The sequence below is a fragment of the Pongo abelii genome, chromosome 18 (genome assembly GCF_028885655.2).
Source record: "Pongo abelii isolate AG06213 chromosome 18, NHGRI_mPonAbe1-v2.0_pri, whole genome shotgun sequence".
Taxonomy (NCBI): domain Eukaryota; kingdom Metazoa; phylum Chordata; class Mammalia; order Primates; family Hominidae; genus Pongo; species Pongo abelii.
In genome coordinates, this window is record NC_072003.2 from 57773033 (window position 1) to 57791436 (window position 18404).

The 18404-nt window shown below is 54.7% G+C and overlaps 2 protein-coding genes across 11 annotated transcripts in view; both read left to right on the forward strand.

Moving 5' to 3' along the window:
- The window catches only part of NDRG4 (NDRG family member 4), a 49914-nt gene extending 37811 nt beyond the window's left edge, over window positions 1-12103 (forward strand). For 5 of the 7 annotated variants that reach the window (XM_054534006.1, XM_054534003.1, XM_054534009.2 and 2 more), the window contains 13 exons: window positions 2494-2599; window positions 2851-2971; window positions 3056-3118; window positions 3292-3352; window positions 5116-5202; window positions 5287-5343; window positions 5647-5750; window positions 6538-6594; window positions 6678-6729; window positions 7694-7741; window positions 7885-7920; window positions 8032-8083; window positions 10129-12103. In XM_054534006.1, the coding sequence (XP_054389981.1) occupies window positions 2494-2599; window positions 2851-2971; window positions 3056-3118; window positions 3292-3352; window positions 5116-5202; window positions 5287-5343; window positions 5647-5750; window positions 6538-6594; window positions 6678-6729; window positions 7694-7741; window positions 7885-7920; window positions 8032-8083; window positions 10129-10283 (999 nt within the window). In that variant the 3' untranslated portion in view covers window positions 10284-12103. Of the gene's footprint in view, window positions 1-2439; window positions 2600-2850; window positions 2972-3055; window positions 3119-3291; window positions 3353-5115; window positions 5203-5286; window positions 5344-5646; window positions 5751-6537; window positions 6595-6677; window positions 6730-7693; window positions 7742-7884; window positions 7921-8031; window positions 8084-10128 lie in introns of all 7 variants that reach the window. The other 2 variants (XM_054534004.2, XM_054534007.2) reach the window with 1 other exon arrangement.
- A 1358-nt stretch (window positions 12104-13461) lies between these two features.
- Window positions 13462-18404, forward strand: SETD6 (SET domain containing 6, protein lysine methyltransferase). 4 transcript variants are annotated; one of them, XM_009250765.4, is made up of 9 exons: window positions 14140-14230; window positions 14458-14547; window positions 14626-14770; window positions 14895-15036; window positions 15178-15372; window positions 15508-15628; window positions 16749-16929; window positions 17097-17239; window positions 17420-18404. In XM_009250765.4, the coding sequence occupies exons 1-9, from the start codon at window positions 14204-14206 to the stop codon at window positions 17723-17725; spliced, it is 1350 nt and encodes a 449-aa protein (XP_009249040.2). In that variant the 5' UTR covers window positions 14140-14203; the 3' UTR covers window positions 17726-18404. The 4 variants fall into 4 exon arrangements, with proteins under 4 accessions (XP_063573385.1, XP_063573384.1, XP_009249040.2 ...); XM_024233404.3 differs by having other exon boundaries at window positions 14458-14770; XM_063717315.1 differs by lacking the exons at window positions 16749-16929; window positions 17097-17239; window positions 17420-18404 and adding an exon at window positions 16592-16710 and having other exon boundaries at window positions 13462-14547.

Sequence of the window (18404 nt, forward strand, 5' to 3'; positions counted from 1 at the left end):
TCCCACACCGGCGCAAAGCCCGGCTCAAAGCCCCCCCTCCCCTGCAGTGCTCAAGGTCACAGGCGAGGGGAGACGGACCGACCGAGAGGAGCCGCCACAGCCCCCTTCCCTGCTGCCGCAGTGCTTCCCGCCTGCGCCCACCTGGAGGCGGGGCCGGCTCTGACGTCACCCAGAGCCAATGGGAGTGCTCGGCCCTGAGGGTTGGGGGCCTCGCAGTGCACCGCGCTGTGGCTCTTGTGGGGCTGCCCTTGCGCAGCGCTCCAAGGGACGGGGATGTTTGGCTTCGATCAGGCTGAACTGAGTCCTGAGCTCTCCGCAGAGGGTCAGAGAAGGCGTTAGGGAGGTTGGTAGCAGGGTTCAGCGAAGGTCACTGGGCTTCGTAGGACAGGTAGTCCGGTGACGCCCAGGCCCAGCCCCAGCCCTTCCCATCCTGGGAGATGAGCCCTAGTAGAGCCTGATCACGTCACCTCAGGGGGATGGGGACAGGGGCGGCCACACCAGGGCTGGGAGAAGACAGTCGGGGCCTGCTCTGCAGCAGAGAGCAGACACCCCTCACGCTGACCCGCACGCTGCGGGTCTGGGTTTGGAAGGCACCTCCCTGGGCTTTTGACGTCTGACCCCAGGAGGATAACTGTCCTTTATGCAGCAGGAGGCGCAGTGCAGCTCTTTTGCAGCCCCACCCTCCAGAGCTGAGAGAACTCACAGGTGGCTGTGAAGGGGCTGCCTGGTCAGGAGCTCCCTCGGGTGGAACCTGATCTCCTGTGAACATGCAGCCTTCAGTACACCGCCCTGGTCCCTGAGACTGGCACCTGGCAGGGCCCGCCCTCCCTACTCTGGGATTGACCTTGGGCAAGTCATTCCCCTTTCCCAGCCTCAATTTCCTCCTCTATGGCTTGGGTCTATGTGGGAAGTAAATGAGAAAAGTGTGGGTCAGTGGTCAGTGACTGGGAAGCGTTCCTGGATTTGATGGGCCCCGAGAAAGGATGGGAGGGGCTGTGTGGTCTGTCCCCTCTCAGCCCTGGTGTGGCCTCCTCATCCCCTGCGTGGTGCAATCAGCCGCATGGCTCACCCTAAGGCTCATTACCTGGGCCCTCCCGGAGGACAACAGGGAAATAAACAGGGCCTGTAAGTCAAACAGTGTTCTCCAGGGTAGAGCCTTTGGCCACCAGGTTGGTGCCAGCTTGTCACTCCACACTGGAGACACAGGCCTGGACAGTGGTCCTCTGAGACCAGACCCACTAATGCTGGCCCCTAAGCAGCTGTCTTCTGCTGTCTAAATCTCCTTTCCCATTTGGAGGCAGGAACTCAGGTTCTTTCTAAACCAAAGTGTCCTCACTTGCAAAACAGGGACTAGGGTTCCTGTCTCTTGGGTAACATGCAGGAAGCCTGGCACACAGTAGGTGCTCAGTCACTTGATGTTTCTTTCATGTCTTTGACCCCAGCCCTACTTCCAATTCACTGGGCCACTCACGTGGTTCCCAGGGCTCAGGATGATGCAGAGAGGATCGGTTTATTCAGCTCAGACAGCCCCTCTTGAAGTTTGCCCATCCAAGTGGCTAAGAATACCCAGTTTGCAAAGGGAACAGCGAGGAGGGCATTCCCCCAAGGCTCAGGGATGCCCTAGCATAATAGCCCCCTTTCTGGGGCTTTCTCCAAGTGCTAAACGCTCCACAAACATTGGCTTGTCTAGTTCTCGCAAAGTCCCTGTGAGGTGGTTCTGGATGGAGAGGCTGAGGCACAGGAGAGAAGTAACGTGACATGCTCAGAGTCACAAGTAAGGGGTAGAACCAGGTCTTCCTGAGGAAGTAATGACCTTGAGCAGCAAAACCAAAGGTGTGAACTCAAGAGGATCCCAGAGCAGGCTCTGCAGAAGGCCTCTAGAGGGGATGGGGATGGGGGTCTGACCAAGGCCTGCCTGAAGGGAGCCCTTGGGGATGCTGGGCTCACACAGAAGGGCGTTCAAGGTGGAAGGAACCACAGGCGCAAGAGCCTTAGAGTGGGAGCCAGGGGCAGTGCGGGGGGTCGGGGCTAGGCTTGGCTGGCACGGGGTGTTTTCTGAGGATTCCAGGCAGGACCACTGAGGCTGTTCCCCTGCAGCAGCAGGAAGTGCCCGAGAGTTCTGAGTGTGAGAGGGACTTGGGCTGGGGAGGCAGAGCTGTCCAGGAAGGGCTGCTGCAAGATGGAGAAAAACAGCCTCCCTGGACCCTCAAGGGCCGAGGACAGTGGCAGCACAAACCCGCTGGCTGGTTTGCAGAGAGGACCAGACCTTCCCCATGCAGATCAGTTCACGTTGTCTGTGTACTGAACAGCCCTGAGAAGGGGTGTTCCATCCATTCAGTCCTCTCTGGGGGCTTCTTGGGGTGATGAGAACAGGATGCCCCAAGGAGGGGCTCTACCACAGGCCTAACAGGCACCAGGCTGCGTCAACTCATTCCCCAGAGAAGCCAAGAGCGGAGGCTGCCCAGAGTGTCCAGCACGGTCTCTCCCCTTCAGGAACATGACATCGAGACACCCTACGGCCTTCTGCACGTAGTGATCCGGGGCTCCCCCAAGGGGAACCGCCCAGCCATCCTCACATACCATGATGTGGGCCTCAACCGTAAGTGCAGCCCAGCCTCAGTCAGCCCTCCTCTGCCTCCAATCAGCTAGAGCGGTGAGGCCCCCCCACCCTCCCCACAGGGCCCTGTCAACCCCACTCACACTTAGCTCTGTTGCCTTCGCCCTCCGGGCCTCCATTTCCCCGACAGACCCGAGGCTGACACTTCTGCCTTGCCTGCCCTCTGGGGGCCCGGCCTTCCTTCCAGTCCCCCGGCCCCTCTGCTCAGCCATAGTGGAGGTGTGTCTTTGCAGACAAATTATGCTTCAACACCTTCTTCAACTTCGAGGACATGCAGGAGATCACCAAGCACTTTGTGGTGTGTCACGTGGATGCCCCTGGACAACAGGTGGGGGCGTCGCAGTTTCCTCAGGGGTAGGTACCCTGAGCCCCCTCCGCCTGTCTCCAGCTCTGCACCCCAGGCCACACCTGGGCCCTGACCTCCTGCTCTGCCTGCAGGTACCAGTTCCCCTCCATGGAGCAGCTGGCTGCCATGCTCCCCAGTGTGGTGCAGCATTTCGGGTAAGTCCCCGCACAGCCCCTGCCCCTGCACTAGGGCCCAGGGGTGTCTACCCCAACTGCAGAGCCACCTGGCTCCAGCTGAGGGCTTCAGGCTGTGGGCAGGGTCTGCTCTGGATGACATGTATGGGAAATGGCACCCTTAGCCCTAGAGTGACCAGCCTGCTCTGCACCAGGTTCAAGTATGTGATTGGCATCGGAGTGGGCGCCGGAGCCTATGTGCTGGCCAAGTTTGCAGTGAGTCTCCCCATGCCCCCATTACCCCAAATACCAGGGCAAGCCAGGGATCTCCCAGTGGTGGGGACAAGGGGGAACCCTTCAGCCTTGAGGAACTGTCCCTGCTCTTGCTTCTCCTCCTCCCACCTCCTCTTTATGTAGAAAACCTCTTTTTTCCTCCAGGGAAATTAACTTTTTTAAAAAAGAGGTTCCTTTCTCCATATAGTTTTCTCAAGAGACTACAAACTATAACTTGCTTAAACTATTATCCAAACCAGAATTTCTAGTACCAACAAACTATACAACTAACTGCTCTAGCCACTAAATAAGGATCGTCCTTCACTAATTGCCATGGTATTTCAACATGAATAATTTTTTTAGCAAAAAATTTTATTATGGTTGGGAGGTTTAAAGAAGGCACATTTCAAAAACCTCATTGTCGGTGGCTCACACCTGTAATTCCAGCACTTTGGGAGGCCAAGGTGGGCGGATCACGATGTCAGGAGATCGAGACCATCCTGGCTAACACGGTGAAACCCCGTCTCTACTAAAAATACAAAAAATTAGCCGGGCATGGTGGCAGGCACCTGTAGTCCCAGCTACTCAGGAGGCTAAGCCAGGAGAATGGCGTGAACACAGGAGGCAGAGCTTGCAGTGAGCTGAGATCATGCCACTGCATTCCAGCCTGGGTGACAGAGCAAGACTGTCTCAAAAAAAAAAAAAAAAAAAAAAAAATCATTGTTGGGTAGGAATTCACAAGTTTTTCATCTCTAAAAACAAGCAAAAAAAAAAAAAAAAAAAACCTAATTTTTCATGATCCAAGACATTTCCTACTTCAAAAGAAATGACCAAGAATTTTCAACTCCAGTTGCAGTCAGCACTTAATCATTTTGTTAACTGGAGGCCATTCCCTGCCACCCTAGACAAGCTTGATGTGACTGTGCTGTTTTTCTTTAAACATGGTCTAACAGTTGAAGAGAAAATACCTCTTTTGCAATGCCTAAGGCAAAACAGGTTTCGAAAAGGTTTTTTTTTTCTTAATTTATATCATGAGGGCTTCATTTTCTTTTCTTTTTTTTTTTTTTTTGAGATGGAGTCTTGCTCTGTCATCCAGGCTGGAGTGCAGTGGCAGGATCTCGGCTCACTGCAACCTCCGCCTCGCTGGTTCAAGCAATTCTCCTGCCTCAGCCTCCTGAGTAGCTGGGATTACAGGCACATGCCACCACGCCTGGCTAATTTTTGTATTTTTAGTAGAGACGGGGTTTCACCATGTTAGCTAGTCTGGTCTCGTATGCCTGACCTCAGGTGATCTGCCTGCCTTGGCCTCTCAAAGTACTGGGATTACGGGCATGAGCCACGGCGCCTGGCCAGGGCTTCATTTTCTATAAAAGCAAAAAAACAACATGCTTAAGATTTTAAGATGTTTAATACTCAATTTTGCAATAGCCCCATCTTCAAAAATATATTGAGCTGATTCTGTTGAAAGAGCATTTGTGTGTGTGTGTGTGTGTGTGTATATATGGAGGGGTGGAAACAATGGTGTGTGTGTGTGTGTGTGTGTGTATGGAGGGGTGGAAACAATGATAGAGATTCTAAATAAATCCAAGAACTGTGAAGGGTTGGGTGAGAGGAGGACAGGCAGGGGCATCTGGACATGGGTGTGCATGCACGGACCCGGCTGCAGCCGGGTGGCTGATCAGCGGCACCTTGAAGACTTTACAGAGCGTTTCTGCCGTCTGCAGCCATCCTGGCCCCGCCCAGCCTTGTTTCCCCTTTTACTGCAGCTCATCTTCCCCGACCTGGTGGAGGGGCTGGTGCTGGTGAACATCGACCCCAACGGCAAAGGCTGGATAGACTGGGCTGCCACCAAGGTGTGTGTGGTGACTGGGGGTGGGGTGGGTGTACCTGGGGTGGGGTGAGGGGCGGCACTCACGCTGGCGTCCTGCTCCCTGCAGCTCTCCGGCCTAACTAGCACTTTACCCGACACGGTGCTCTCCCACCTCTTCAGCCAGGTAAGGGGGCGGGGACCTCTGTAGATCTGGGGCGATCTGGGATTTGCTCCTCCCGGCTGGCTCGGTAGGAGGAGGCAGACGGGTGTATTTGGCATCTGACCTGGCTCACTCCAGATGCTGAGGCATCTGAAAGACAGACATCCCCTCCCAAGGCCCCACCTCCTACTTGCCCACACCCTGTCTCCCCTGCCTGCTGAGTGGGGCAAGGGCCACTTTGGCAGTGACATCTGCCGGCCCCTCCAAGCCTGCGTCCCTCTGTCTGTCTGCCCCTCTGCATGCCTCCATCCATCCCCCTGGGCCTAGGAGGAGCTGGTGAACAACACAGAGTTGGTGCAGAGCTACCGGCAGCAGATTGGGAACGTGGTGAACCAGGCCAACCTGCAGCTCTTCTGGAACATGTACAACAGGTGCGGGTGGGATCAGCAGCCCTGGGACCCAGCACACCCCAGTGGGGGCCCTTGCACACTGCCCCCTAAGGGAGGCAGGCAGGCAACACCCTTGCCCTGGTTTGTAGATGGGCACGATATTGGGCCTCAAAGGAGGTCATTTCCTGCACAAGGTCACGCCCTGTGAGGGGCAGAGGGGAACAGGGTTTCAGACTCTGGGCCGTGGGCTCTTCCACTTTTCCTCCTCCCCTGGGGGCTTCCTGCGTGGGAGTGTTGGGGGTGTTAATGACATCCCTGACTCCAGTAACCCAGCCTTGATGTTGACATCTGCAAAATGAGGAAGAGGTCAGATGAGCCTGTGGTTTGCAAGCTATGCTCCTTGGAACCCCCTTTGGGGCTGCCCTGCCCTGCAGGAAGGTGGCCAGGCCCCCTCACTTACCTGCCCTCCTTCTCATTCTTCTACAAATATTAAGCACCTGCTGTGTGCATGGTGCTAGGAAAACAATAGAGAATAGAGAGACCCAGGGCCTGCCATCCCATATGGTCCAGGAGACAGGCCAGTAGCAGAAACTCCCACAGCACAGGTGGCGGTACACATGGCTCTGAAGGGAATAGAGAGCAAAATTTGAGAGCCCACCTGGTATGTGCTATGGAGTCCAAAAAGCCATGCATAGGGAGCCTTTAGTTCATTTATGCAGAGCAGGTCCACGCCTCCCTGCTTTACCAATTGGCAGTGTTGGGCTTGAGATGCCCCTCATCCTGTCCTGGGGTGCCCACCTCTGCCTCTGCCCCTCCCCCTGCCCCACAGCCGCAGAGACCTGGACATTAACCGGCCTGGAACAGTGCCCAATGCCAAGACGCTCCGGTGAGTGGCCCCTGGCCCTCTGGCCTGCCCCCGCCTTTGCCCCCATGACCCAGCCAGACAGCCCTTTTCCTCTGTATCTGCAGCTGCCCCGTGATGCTGGTGGTTGGGGATAATGCACCTGCTGAGGACGGGGTGGTGAGTGAGGGGCTGTGGACTCACTGGGGGTGGGAGGTGGGGGTGAGGGGCTCACTGGCCCCTGCCCAGCAGGGACAATTCTTGATCCAGCCCAGGGGAGCCTCCAGGGCCAGCAGTGGACGGTGGGCTTCTTGTCCACTTTCTCACAGTCTTGCCAAGCCTCACATCTGGCATAGCCCCCCATCCTTCTGGCTGGGGAGGCCTGGAAATGGGGAGAGCTGGGGCCAGGGCTGGGCCATCAGAAGGTCCCCTCTTCCCTCCCCAGCAGCACAGCCCCAACTTGGTCCCTACCCACCTCAGGCCCAGGGCCTACAATCTTTTTTCTAAAATGTGATCAAGTCATTATAAATCATTAACGAATACAGCGGAACAGTCTCCCTTTCCCCGTCACCTGCAGCTGTTATGTTTGGGGGCCATGTGTCACCTCTCCTGCTGGAACTCTAGGAGCAGGTAGCCTGGGGCTGGGATGCCCCATCAGCACAGAGCTGCTGGGAAGCTGCAGGGTCCAGAAGTGCCCAGAGCAGCCCCGTGCACCCTGAAAATACCAGGCTTTCTCATGCCCACTGGGAGGTCCTGGAAGAGCGGGGTGGTGGGCTGTGCCAGCCCCCTCCACCCAGTCGCTCTCAAACCCTCGGCACCCCTCACCTCACTGCCGAGGGCACTGGGGCTTTCCCAGGCCAGTCCCACCACGGCAGCCCAGCCCTTGCCTGACTGTCACTCCTAGCAGTTGTGAGTGGGCTTCAAGGGTCCCAGGCCCTTCAGTGGAGCTGTTAAACTGGTCTCCAAGAACATGGGGAGCCCTGGGAGAAGAAAGCCTGGGAAGAGCAGCCTGTCACAGGTGCTGGGACTCCCTCTGCCTCCCTGCACCCCCTGTCCTCCCCGAGCTTGGGGCATCAAACCTGCCTTAGCAATGGGGATGGGGAGGGGCAAGGGGCTGTTGCTGAAGCTGGCTTCTTGTCCCCAGGTGGAGTGCAACTCCAAACTGGACCCGACCACTACGACCTTCCTGAAGGTGAGGCTTTCTTCCCCAGCCCTGGGCCAGCTTCCTTAGCATGGGCCCAACCTCAGGGAGGGGTTTTCCTGGGGTCCCAGCCAGGTGGGAGCTTGTCCTGGAGTGAGGGCCCTGCTCAGGTCACCCCACTCTCTCCCTTGCAGATGGCAGACTCTGGAGGGCTGCCCCAGGTCACACAGGTGAGACTTTTGGCCCTTCTGCCCTTACATCTATGGGGAGGGGGAAGCCTCTACCCTCCCTGCTAATCTTAGGCAGCCAATGAAAGCATGTGCTTGTCCTGCCCTCTGCAGCCAGGGAAGCTGACTGAAGCCTTCAAATACTTCCTGCAAGGCATGGGCTACAGTGAGTACATTTCCACCCCACCCCACACCACCTAGAGACTGGTGGGCAGGCATGCTGGGGTGGGGGGTCCTGTTTGCAGGGCTGGCACGTGGTGTCAGGTGGTACTAGGGAGCCCATAGGCATAGGACTTTTATGTGACCTGGGCCCCGGATGCTGGGCCCCACAGATGCCACCTGAGTTGCAAGTTGGGCATCCCAAGCTGTGCCCAGCTCCCCTTTGCCCTTAGGGAGGACTTGGCGCCCTGTTCTGACGGCAGTGCTGGGCCTACTGGGGGAAGGGACTCTTCCTTCCGTGCTGGGGGGTCCAGGGCCAGGGGCCGCGTCCTGCCAGGGAAGCCTGTCTGGGGGTGAGGCACACTCCCCTCACCCGCCCCAGGGCTTTTGAAACCTGAGAAGGCCTTTTGAAACAACTCGTGGCTGCACCCAGGGGCATCATAGGAGTGGGCTTGGAGTCTGGGGTCAGGGAAGGCAGTTGAGGCCGCCTGGCACTCAGAGAGCTGAAAGCAGCTGAACCTGGGTTGGTAGATCTGAAAATCTGGATCTGGGGCGGAACCAGGTACACACACACAGACACACACACACACAACACACCCCTTGTGTGTCTCCTTGACTTCCCCCTTCCCTCCAAGACATCCCTGTTCCTCCAGCTCCCCACTGCCAGGAGGCAAACTTTCTCTTCTCAGTTTGTTTTTTGTTCCCCTCCAGACTTCAGCCTCTGGAGCTGCTATCTCCAGGGCAAACAGGAGGGCTGCCTGTGGGAAGGCTGGGGAGGACACCCAGGAATAGAATGCTCTCTGGAGCAGGGCAGAGCCCTGGGGCCCACAGGGAGGCTCCGTAGGAGCACAGAGTCTGGGATCAGGGCACAGCAAGCATTTGCGAGGTGAACGGAAGAACATTGTCAGGCGCTGAGACGCGTTCTCAGGGTCCTGGGGAGAAACCCCACCAGGCAGCCCCAAGCTGAGAGGGGCACAGAGGGGGCAGGCCTCCCCCACTCTGTATGCAGGAGACTGAGGCCCAGCAGAATGGTGAGGGGATAAGCACCCCACCTGTCAGGGCTTCCTTGGACCAGAGATCCTTCTGGGGGCCACTGCTGGGTGGGCAGGCAGGAGTGGGCTTCCAGAGCCTCTGGCCCTGCCCCCAGCCTCTCTGTGCCTGTCCTTTGTCCCATCTTTCTGGCTCATCTCAATGCCCTTGCCTCGGCGGACCACGCTCTTCACTGTGTTGTGTCTCCCCCACCCCCACCCCCTCTCTGGCTCTGTCTTCTCTCTTAGTTGCATACTTGAAGGACCGAAGGCTGAGTGGAGGAGCAGGTAGCCCCACAGCCCTTCCCCTGATGCATGGACACCCAGCCTCCTCCTCCCCCGCTCCTTCCTCTGTGCAGTGCTGCAGCCAGGCCGCATCTTGCTGTGGTTTGGAACCTTCTTGTGTCCTGTTCAACTCAGAAACCCCACAGATTCTTGCTTTTCTGCAGACTTGGCCTCTAGGTTGGCTGGGTTGCAGAGTAGTCTTGCTTCTAGGTTGTCATGAGCTGTGTGGCTTCCAGAGCTCTGGGGATAGGAAACAGACCCTCCTTAGAGGTAGAGCCCAGGCCTGGCCCTGCCTGAGCCACAGAGGTGGCCAGGAGCGTTCAGGAGGGTAGAGTTTGCTGCCCGCAAGTCTTGCTTGTGAAACTCTGAATTAGGGAATTAGGGCACAGTCTGAATTGAGGGCAGTATGCGACCACCGCTCCGTGTCCTCCTTTACAGAAACAGTCCTACTTCTCCACTGGCATCCTCTTGAGGGAGGCACAGCTGGAAACCCAGCACCTCCCTGCACCAGCTCAGGGCTGCCTGGTCAGCTGCTGGCCGCAGCCCCCTAGGCCCACTCACTGTCGCCGGCCCTGCATGCCCCCGGCCAGACAGCTGTCGCCAGCCTCCTGATTCAGGAGGAGCCCTTTGTGCCTTCGAGGAACGGTTCGCTAGCCGCTTTGCTTGCAGCCTACTTTTCCCATCAGAGGCGCCTGGCCCTGCCCGCCAGTTCTCAGGCCCATCCTATCTCTGTCCACAGTGCCCTCGGCCAGCATGACCCGCCTGGCACGCTCCCGCACTGCATCCCTCACCAGTGCCAGCTCGGTGGATGGCAGCCGCCCACAGGCCTGCACCCACTCGGAGAGCAGCGAGGGGCTGGGCCAGGTCAACCACACCATGGAGGTGTCCTGTTGAAGCCCGCGATCCCGCTGACGACGCCCACGTCGAGGCCCCACCGCCATCCTTGCGCCGGCTCATGTTCCCTTTAGTTTATTTTTGTGAGGGCAAAGGGGAGGAAATGGGGTTCTGTTTGAAAAAAATGAGGGGATCTATCTTAGATGCTGCAGCAGAACAGTCTCCGGGTGTTTTGAGGGGCTCACTCCTCCTCATCCCATCTCACTCTCCGTGGTAACTTGACCCCTCTCATCCCACTCCCTGCGGCCCAGGCACAGGAGGGCAGGGCCATAGGGAGGGAGATTCGCTACGGATCCAGGCCATTCCTGGGTGAGCCCTCGGGCAGGCATGTTTGGAGATGAGAGAGGCTTCGAGAGGGTGGGTGCGGGGCCAGCTCAGGCACTGGCGTGGGAGCCCTGGGAGACCCCTTCCCCCACCCTCCACCAAGCACACCTGTTTCTGTCTCATAGCACATGTGACAATCATCTGGACAACAGCCACAAGGGGGTGCTCGGACCAGGCAGCCACTTTCCTGGTGCTCTCTGGGCCCAGCTGGTGCTGTAGGGCTAGGCAGGCAGGGGTGTCAAGGGGTTTCTCTGCCCAAGGAAGACAGAACATGGAGAACCGTGAGGGCAGGAACCCCACAGACTGTCCCTTCCAGCCCACACTCTGCTATCTCCTGGCCCTGTCCCATTTCTGAGCCAAGGCCTCCCCGAGGCAGAAGTTGCCTGGTCCTCTGTCCCCACAGTGACCTGACTGGGGGTGAGGGAGAAGGAGGAGAGAGCCCATGTGTGATGTGTGTGTGCCCCTGAGAACTTCGTGGTGACTGCCTTTGGGAGCCCGCAGGTGGCCAGAGGCAGGGGTAGCTGAGTTCCTGGAGACCCCTTTTTTGCCCCCAGGTTCCCAAGAGGGCAACGCCATCAGTAGCAGTATGGTGTTTCAGGCAGAGCTCTGGCCAGGCTGTGCCAGTGTGTCCCGGAAGCATCACTAAGGAAGACAGAGTTTTAGTCAACTGGCCCAAGGCAGCGAGGCTTCCACAGTCCCACCCCCCATAGCCGCCTGGGCTGGGGCTTACTGGGGGCTGAATGTTCTGGACATGAACAAGGGTCAGGTAGAGGAGAAAGGCTTCCCCTACACTGCAGCCTCCTGCTGTCCCCTGAAGCTCAGGACTGCGATGTATGCTTTCCAACCACTCACCTTACCCCATAGCATCTTGTGGCCCAGAAACCAGAGCCATTTGTCTCGGACCCTAAATCAATGGTCACAAACCCCAAAACAGAGAGGGGAGAGAACAGTGAAAACATGAAGGGCTGTGGAGGGGGGAAGGGTTGTGGCGGGTGTTCTGAGGCTGAGAGGACACCTATATGCGTATTTCCTCTACACACATCACCCCCCTTCTATAATCTTAAGCCATGACTAGCCTGGTGGCGTGTTAGTTTCTGCCCAGTTCTACCCCCTCATGTGCTTCTTCTGAATACTGAATGTGACTGTTTGAAAACTGGTAGAATTCATCCCTCTTACTGTAGATAGCACTGCAAATCTTGGAATTTTGTTTTTTTGCTGTTTCCAGATATATCTATCTATAAATATCTATACATTATATATATATGTGTGTGTGTGTGTACATCGGGTCCTCCCATGTATGGTGTTCCTCCAGAGATTGTCTCTTTGGTCAAGGTGAACTTTTAATGTTTATTATTTTCTTCTCCGCACAAAGTAAAGAGCCTAATTTTGTGTATTCTGGTGGCTGCTGTCATGAGATGACAAAATGTAAAACAAAACTCTAGTCAACGTAGAAAGAGTTAACTGTGCTGAAAAACTAATAAAGAACCTAAGAAGAATTCCAGTGTGGTGATGCCATGCCCATCGTGGGAGGCTTTTGGAGAGACAGAATGTTTGGGCAGGGGCTGCTGGTGCTGCTTGGGTTTTGGGTTGAGGGTGCTAGGAGAGGATGGTCTCCACCCATCTTTCTATTTCCAGTACATGTCACATTATTTTACCAGTGAGAGGAGAATGTGACAAACATTAAAAGCCTTATGTGCTCATTTCTCCCGACTCTGTGACAAAATACAGCTCTCCTCAGCCAGGCACGGTGGCTCAAGCCTGTAATGTCAGCACTTTGGAAGGCTGAGGCGGGCAGATCACTTGAGGCCAGCAGTTCGAGACCAGCCTGGGCAACATGGTGAAACCCCATCTCTACTAAAAATACAAAAATTAGCTGAGCGTGGTGGCGCGTGCCTGTAATACCAGCTACTCGGGAGGCTGAGGCAGGAGAACTGCTTGAACCCGGGAGGCAGAGGTGGTAGTGAGCGGAGATCGTGCCACTGCACTCCAGCCTGGGTGACAGAGCAAGACTCTGTCTCAAAATAAAACAAAAAAAACAAAATACAGCTCTCTAGAAAAAAATGCCTTAAAGACAAAACAAAACACCCCTGCCCTCCAAATCTCTTGCTTGAGTCACTACATTCCTTCAAAGATAAATGACCTACTCTTTGCCTTCTCCTAAACATACGATCATGTCTGACAGGGTTAATGATTATACTTCTGCAATCTATAACCAGATATCCCTAAACTTTGATATGATTTTACACATACGAAATCTTCACCTATGTATAACCTAAACTAAAACACCGTGTTAGAGCAGCCTCACAAGATTACTCCTGGGCTACAGGCCTCAGTCTATCGTCCTCAATAAGGCTTCTAAATAAAACTAATTTTAATTATTTAAAAGCTTAATATTTTTTCTTTAGTCAACATACCAATCCTTACATTAATTCTACAGAGTAGGTATTATCTTAGTTTCGCAGGTGAGGAGACTAAGGTTCAGGAAAAAGGATTTCCCTGAATAACAGACCAGGCCGGGCGCGGTGGCTCACGCCTGTAATCCTAGCACTTTGGGAGGCCGAGGCGGGCGGATTGCCTGAGCTCAGGAGTTCGAGACCAGCCTGGGCAACACGGTGAAACCCCGACTCTACTAAAAATAAACACAAAAATTTAGCTGGGCATGGCAGCGTACACCTGTAGTGCCAGCTACTTGGGAGGCTGAGGCAGGGGAATTGCTTGAACCCGGGAGGTGGAGGTTGCAGTGAGCCGAGATCGCACCACTGCACTCCAGCCTGGGCGACACAGCGAGACTCCGTCTCCCCAACGAGCCAAAAAAAAAAAAAAAAAAGGAAAAAAACAAACTGAGTGTTGAGCTCCGGCGTTGCTTGGCTTCAAAACCCATTCCTGTAACCTCTATATGCACAGCCTCGTTTTCTTAAATTTAACAGTATGCTACTTCCCCAGGTTTAGCCACCATTTGTTTTATTCATTTATTTACCCAATAGGTAGATATTGAGTCCCTACTATGTCAGCTAATAAAACCCACCACGTGCTATGCAGTAGATTAAAAACGAGGATGTACTGGCAAATAAGGGCAGAGAGGATCTATTCTAGATCCAGGAGCCCTCTAGGCCACGCCACTCCGAAACACACACGAAAACTGCTCTGAACGAATACCACCAGTAAAACGGTTCCATGGCCATCGGCAACAAGGGGTCGAGATCAGGAGGTCGCTCGCCGCCCAGTTGCGTCGCTCACCACCGGCCGGCCACCAGACCCTCGGCTTCCGATCCAGAAACCGTATTTTGTTCTTGCACCCAGACCGCAAGAAGCCTCAGCCCTCGGGGAGAGACCAAAGGCCAGGGCTGTACCTGGCTCAGAACCAGGCGCCAAGCGGCACGGGACTCTCCTTCTGCACTCGGAGCGCGTGAGTGCAATTGGAGATCCTGGACTCAAGATGTCTTCAGGAGGAACGATTCCAGCCCGCTCTAACTCCGGCCAGTCTGCAGCGTGGACGCCAAAACAGGCACCACGTGGTTCCGGCGCCGGGGCGGGGCCAGAGACGCCGGAAGTGACCGCGCGGTGCGCCGGACCGCCGGGAAGCGCGCTCTTGGACCATGGCGACCCAAGCGAAGCGTCCACGGGTGAGTGGCGGGCGCGGGGTCCAGCCTTTTCCTCCGCGCCTCACCCCTCCAACGCCCGCAGAACCGTCCGCCTGCGCCCCCTCCGCTCCCTCCCGCGGGTCCCGCGCCCCCTCTCCGCTCGTCCCCTCTTCCACCCAAAGCCCGTTCTGCGCGCGCGCCGCGGTCTCCTGCAGTTCCCAGCGGCCTCTCTGGGGGCCGGACCTGGTCACTGCGCGCACTTATCTCAGGTGGCGGGGCCCGTGGACGGCGGCGACCCGGATCCTGTGGCAGGCTTCCTGAGCTGGTGCCTGCGGGTGGGGCTGGAGCTGAGTCCCAAGGTGAGCGAGCGAGCGAGCGGGCGGGCGAGGACCCGCGGCGGGGCGCGGACTGCCCTGACCAGCCCTCCTCCTGTTCAGGTGGCGGTCAGCCGGCAGGGCACGGTGGCCGGCTACGGCATGGTGGCCCGGGAGAGCGTGCAGGCCGGAGAGCTGCTGTTCATGGTGCCGCGGGCCGCGCTCCTGTCGCAGCACACCTGCTCCATCGGCGGCCTGCTGGAGCGAGGTGGGCACGGCGGCGGGCTAGGGCGCTGAGGCGGGGCGAGGCGAGGCGAGGCGGGGAGGGGCGGGGCGGGGCGGGGCGGGCCCGCGAGGCCGCGCCGGGGCGCTCACACCTGTGTCTCCCTCAGAGCGAGTTGCGCTGCAGAGCCAGTCGGGCTGGGTGCCACTGCTGCTGGCGCTGCTCCACGAGCTGCAGGCCCCGGCCTCACGCTGGAGGCCCTACTTTGCGCTCTGGCCCGAGCTGGGCCGCTTGGAGCACCCCATGTTCTGGTGAGAGCCTTGGGAGGGGTTGGGGAGCGCCTGCACCGTAGCCTGCTGCAAGAAGTTTCCCCACCCCCCGCCCCTGCACCAGTCCTGCCCAGTAAAGTGTGTGAAGGAATGAAGGGAACCTGGGTGTGGGTGTCCCTGCAGGCCAGAGGAGGAGCGCCGGTGCCTGCTGCAGGGCACAGGCGTACCTGAGGCCGTGGAGAAGGATTTGGCCAACATCCGCAGCGAGTACCAGTCCATCGTGCTGCCCTTCATGGAAGCCCACCCCGATCTCTTCAGCCTCAGGGTTCGCTCCCTAGAACTCTACCGCCAGCTCGTGGCCCTTGTGATGGCCTATAGGTCAGTGGGTGGGGCCTCTGAGGACGGAACCCCTTTCTTTACAACTCTATAGAGGGACAAAAGGGGAAAAACAGTGAAATCCACCCCCAGTCCCTCACCCAAGACAGGGCCTTAGCCAAGTTCTGTCAATGGCAGTTTTCAGGAACCACTGGAGGAAGAGGAGGATGAAAAGGAGCCCAACTCCCCCGTGATGGTGCCTGCTGCAGACATACTAAACCACTTAGCCAATCACAACGCCAATCTAGAATACTCTGCGGTGAGTGGAGTTCTTATTGGTGCACTGATTGAGCATGATTCAAGCCATTGTGTCTTAGGCTCCATTCTCTTACTAGTGCTACAAAATGAGTAGGTGAAATCAGCTCCTGTATGTCCTTTTAGTATGCATATTACTGTAGAATCATTTGAATGCGAAACATTTTAAAGTCCTCAAAGCAGGTTGTAGTTAATCCTCTGATAAACTATACTACCATCATTTATTTAGTGCTAGACATTGAGTGGTCTGCATAGCCATGTTTCATTCCCTTCTGGCTGATCACATCAGTGAGCCCAGACTGTGTGTGGCTCTGTGGATAGCAGCCTGGAACAGTGATAGTCTCCGCGTTTTGGAGGGATGAGGACATTCACAGGCCAGAGGTCTAAGACGATCCTAGAACTGATATAAAGCTGTGTTTATACTAGCTTTATTCTATATAGAAAGTAGCCTGAAAAGATGACGCATTTATAGGATCAGAAATTAATAAGTATGGTTATTTCTTAATCCTTGCCTCCATTTTCCTTTCCCACTTTGATCTGCGAAAGTTCCATTTTTTTTCCCCGAGGCAGAGTCTCACTGTGTCGCCCAGGCTGGAGTGCAGTGGCGTGATCTCGGCTCACTGCAACTTCCACCTCCTGGGTTCAAGCAATTCTCCCTGCCTCAGCCTCCTGAGTAGCTGGAATTACAGGCTCCTGCCACCATGCCCGGCTAATTTTTGTATTTTTTAGTAGGGACGGGGTTTCGCCATGTTGGCCAGGCTGGTCTTGAACTCCTGACCTCAGGTGATCCGCCCACTTTGGCCTCCCAAAGTGCTGGGATTACAGGTGTGAGCCACCGCGCCCAGCCGAAAATTTCATTTTTAAAGCTAGTAACTTTTTAAGTGCTGAAGAGGACTGTGCAGAAATCCACCCAGTTAAACATGAAGCTGGCCTTTTAAAGTTAGCCTAACTCTTTTTTGTTTCACAGTTTAGGGTCTAACAGGAACTAAAGGTAGAACTTTGGTAGTTAACAGCATCAGTCCCATGACTGAACTACACCTGCTGAAGGCTCTTCTTAAGTGGAAATAATCTTCATGGGGCTGGCCTGTGAAAGGCATGGCCCCAGCTTCTCCCTTTCATCTCAGAATTGTCTTCGGATGGTAGCCACTCAGCCCATTCCTAAAGGCCATGAGATTTTCAACACTTATGGGCAAATGGCTAACTGGCAACTGATTCATATGTACGGTTTTGTTGAACCATATCCTGACAACACAGATGACACAGCTGACATTCAGATGGTGACAGTTCGTGAGGCAGCATTACAGGGTGAGTGTATCATTAACTCAATATTTGACACTGATGGTGTGTCTATACCCATGCCTCAGGTTAAATAGCTTTGCTAAATAGCAGTTGACTTTGTAGACGGTGGCAGACTAAAGAAGAAATGAACCCTTGGGTGTACTGAGACTTTCACATTGCTGTTTCATCTACAGGAACAAAAACTGAAGCTGAAAGGCTCCTAGTGTACGAGCGCTGGAATTTCCTATGCAAACTGGAGATGGTAGGGGAAGAGGGAGCCTTTGTGATAGGGAGGGAGGAGGTGCTGACTGAAGAGGAGCTGACCACCACACTAAAGGTAAAGGGCTGAAAATGGCGATTTAATGCTGATAATCTAAGTATTTAAAGCAAAATAGCCAGAAGATGAGAGAGGAAATGTGGGATTTTTAATAAATGCTAAGATGGGTTTAGTCTCCTGAATCATTTCAGAAGTACAAAAGTAATATATGTAATTAAAGAGCTCTGTGGTTGCTTCTAGGTACTGTGCATGCCTGCTGAGGAGTTCAGAGAGCTTAAAGACCAGGATGGAGGGGGAGATGATAAAAGGGAAGAGGGCAGCCTGACGATCACAAATATTCCCAAGCTCAAAGCATCGTGGAGACAGCTGCTTCGAAACAGTGTTCTACTGACTTTGCAGACCTATGCCACAGACTTAAAAACTGACCAAGGTTTACTCAGTAATAAGGAAGTCTATGCCAAACTCAGCTGGAGGGAACAGCAAGCCTTACAGGTTCGCTATGGTCAGAAGATGATCTTACATCAGTTGTTGGAACTGACAAGGTAGCAGTTTCCCTGTTCCCTGAAGGAATAGCAATAAGAACTTTATTCTAAGCTAATATTCATTGATGTTTGAAAAAGGAAAATTTGGATCTTTTTCTTATTAAACGCCAAGAGGAAAAGTAGCAAAGGTGGTGTGCTAGGATTAACTGAGGTAAGGGTGATGTGTTTTAGGACTGAGAACAGCAGACTTGGGAATCACTGCTAATTGTTACTTAAAAACATGTTACAGCTGTTCTATTCTCAGTTTTAACCAAAGCTAGTGGAAATATGGTAGTAATAGGTCTTGTGTTTCAGCATTTAATAATAGACTTTGGAGGTAGACCCCTGGTTTAAATCTAAGTTTAGTTTGAGGAAGTCACTTAACCTGTATTTAAAAGACTCTGGATTTAATAAGCTGTGTAACTGGTACTGGATAGTTACCCGAAGTTCAGTCTAGATGGCACAAACCACCCCTCAGGGAATAAACTCCTAAGACATCACTCAAGGAGGACTTCAATTATTTAATTTTGAACTGTTTTGTCCTCTCTGGCCGTAAAATTTGACAGTCATGAAAGGTAAGGCAAATTTTAAGTGGGTTAAGTTTTAAAATACGTATCTACTCATTTTCTTAAAAAAAAAAAAAAAATACCTGGAGGTAAAGGATATTAAAACTGGGCATTTTAAACTCAGCTTAACCAGATAAA

Bases quoted from the DNA above. Each gene is read 5' to 3' on its own strand.
- SETD6 (XM_024233404.3), top strand. From the start codon at position 14,204: ATGGCGACCCAAGCGAAGCGTCCACGG. The intron at 15,037-15,177 runs GTGAGAGCCTTG...GTGTCCCTGCAG, and splicing joins TTGGAGCACCCCATGTTCTG to GCCAGAGGAGGAGCGCCGGT. The intron at 16,930-17,096 runs GTGAGTGTATCA...TTTCATCTACAG, and splicing joins TCGTGAGGCAGCATTACAGG to GAACAAAAACTGAAGCTGAA.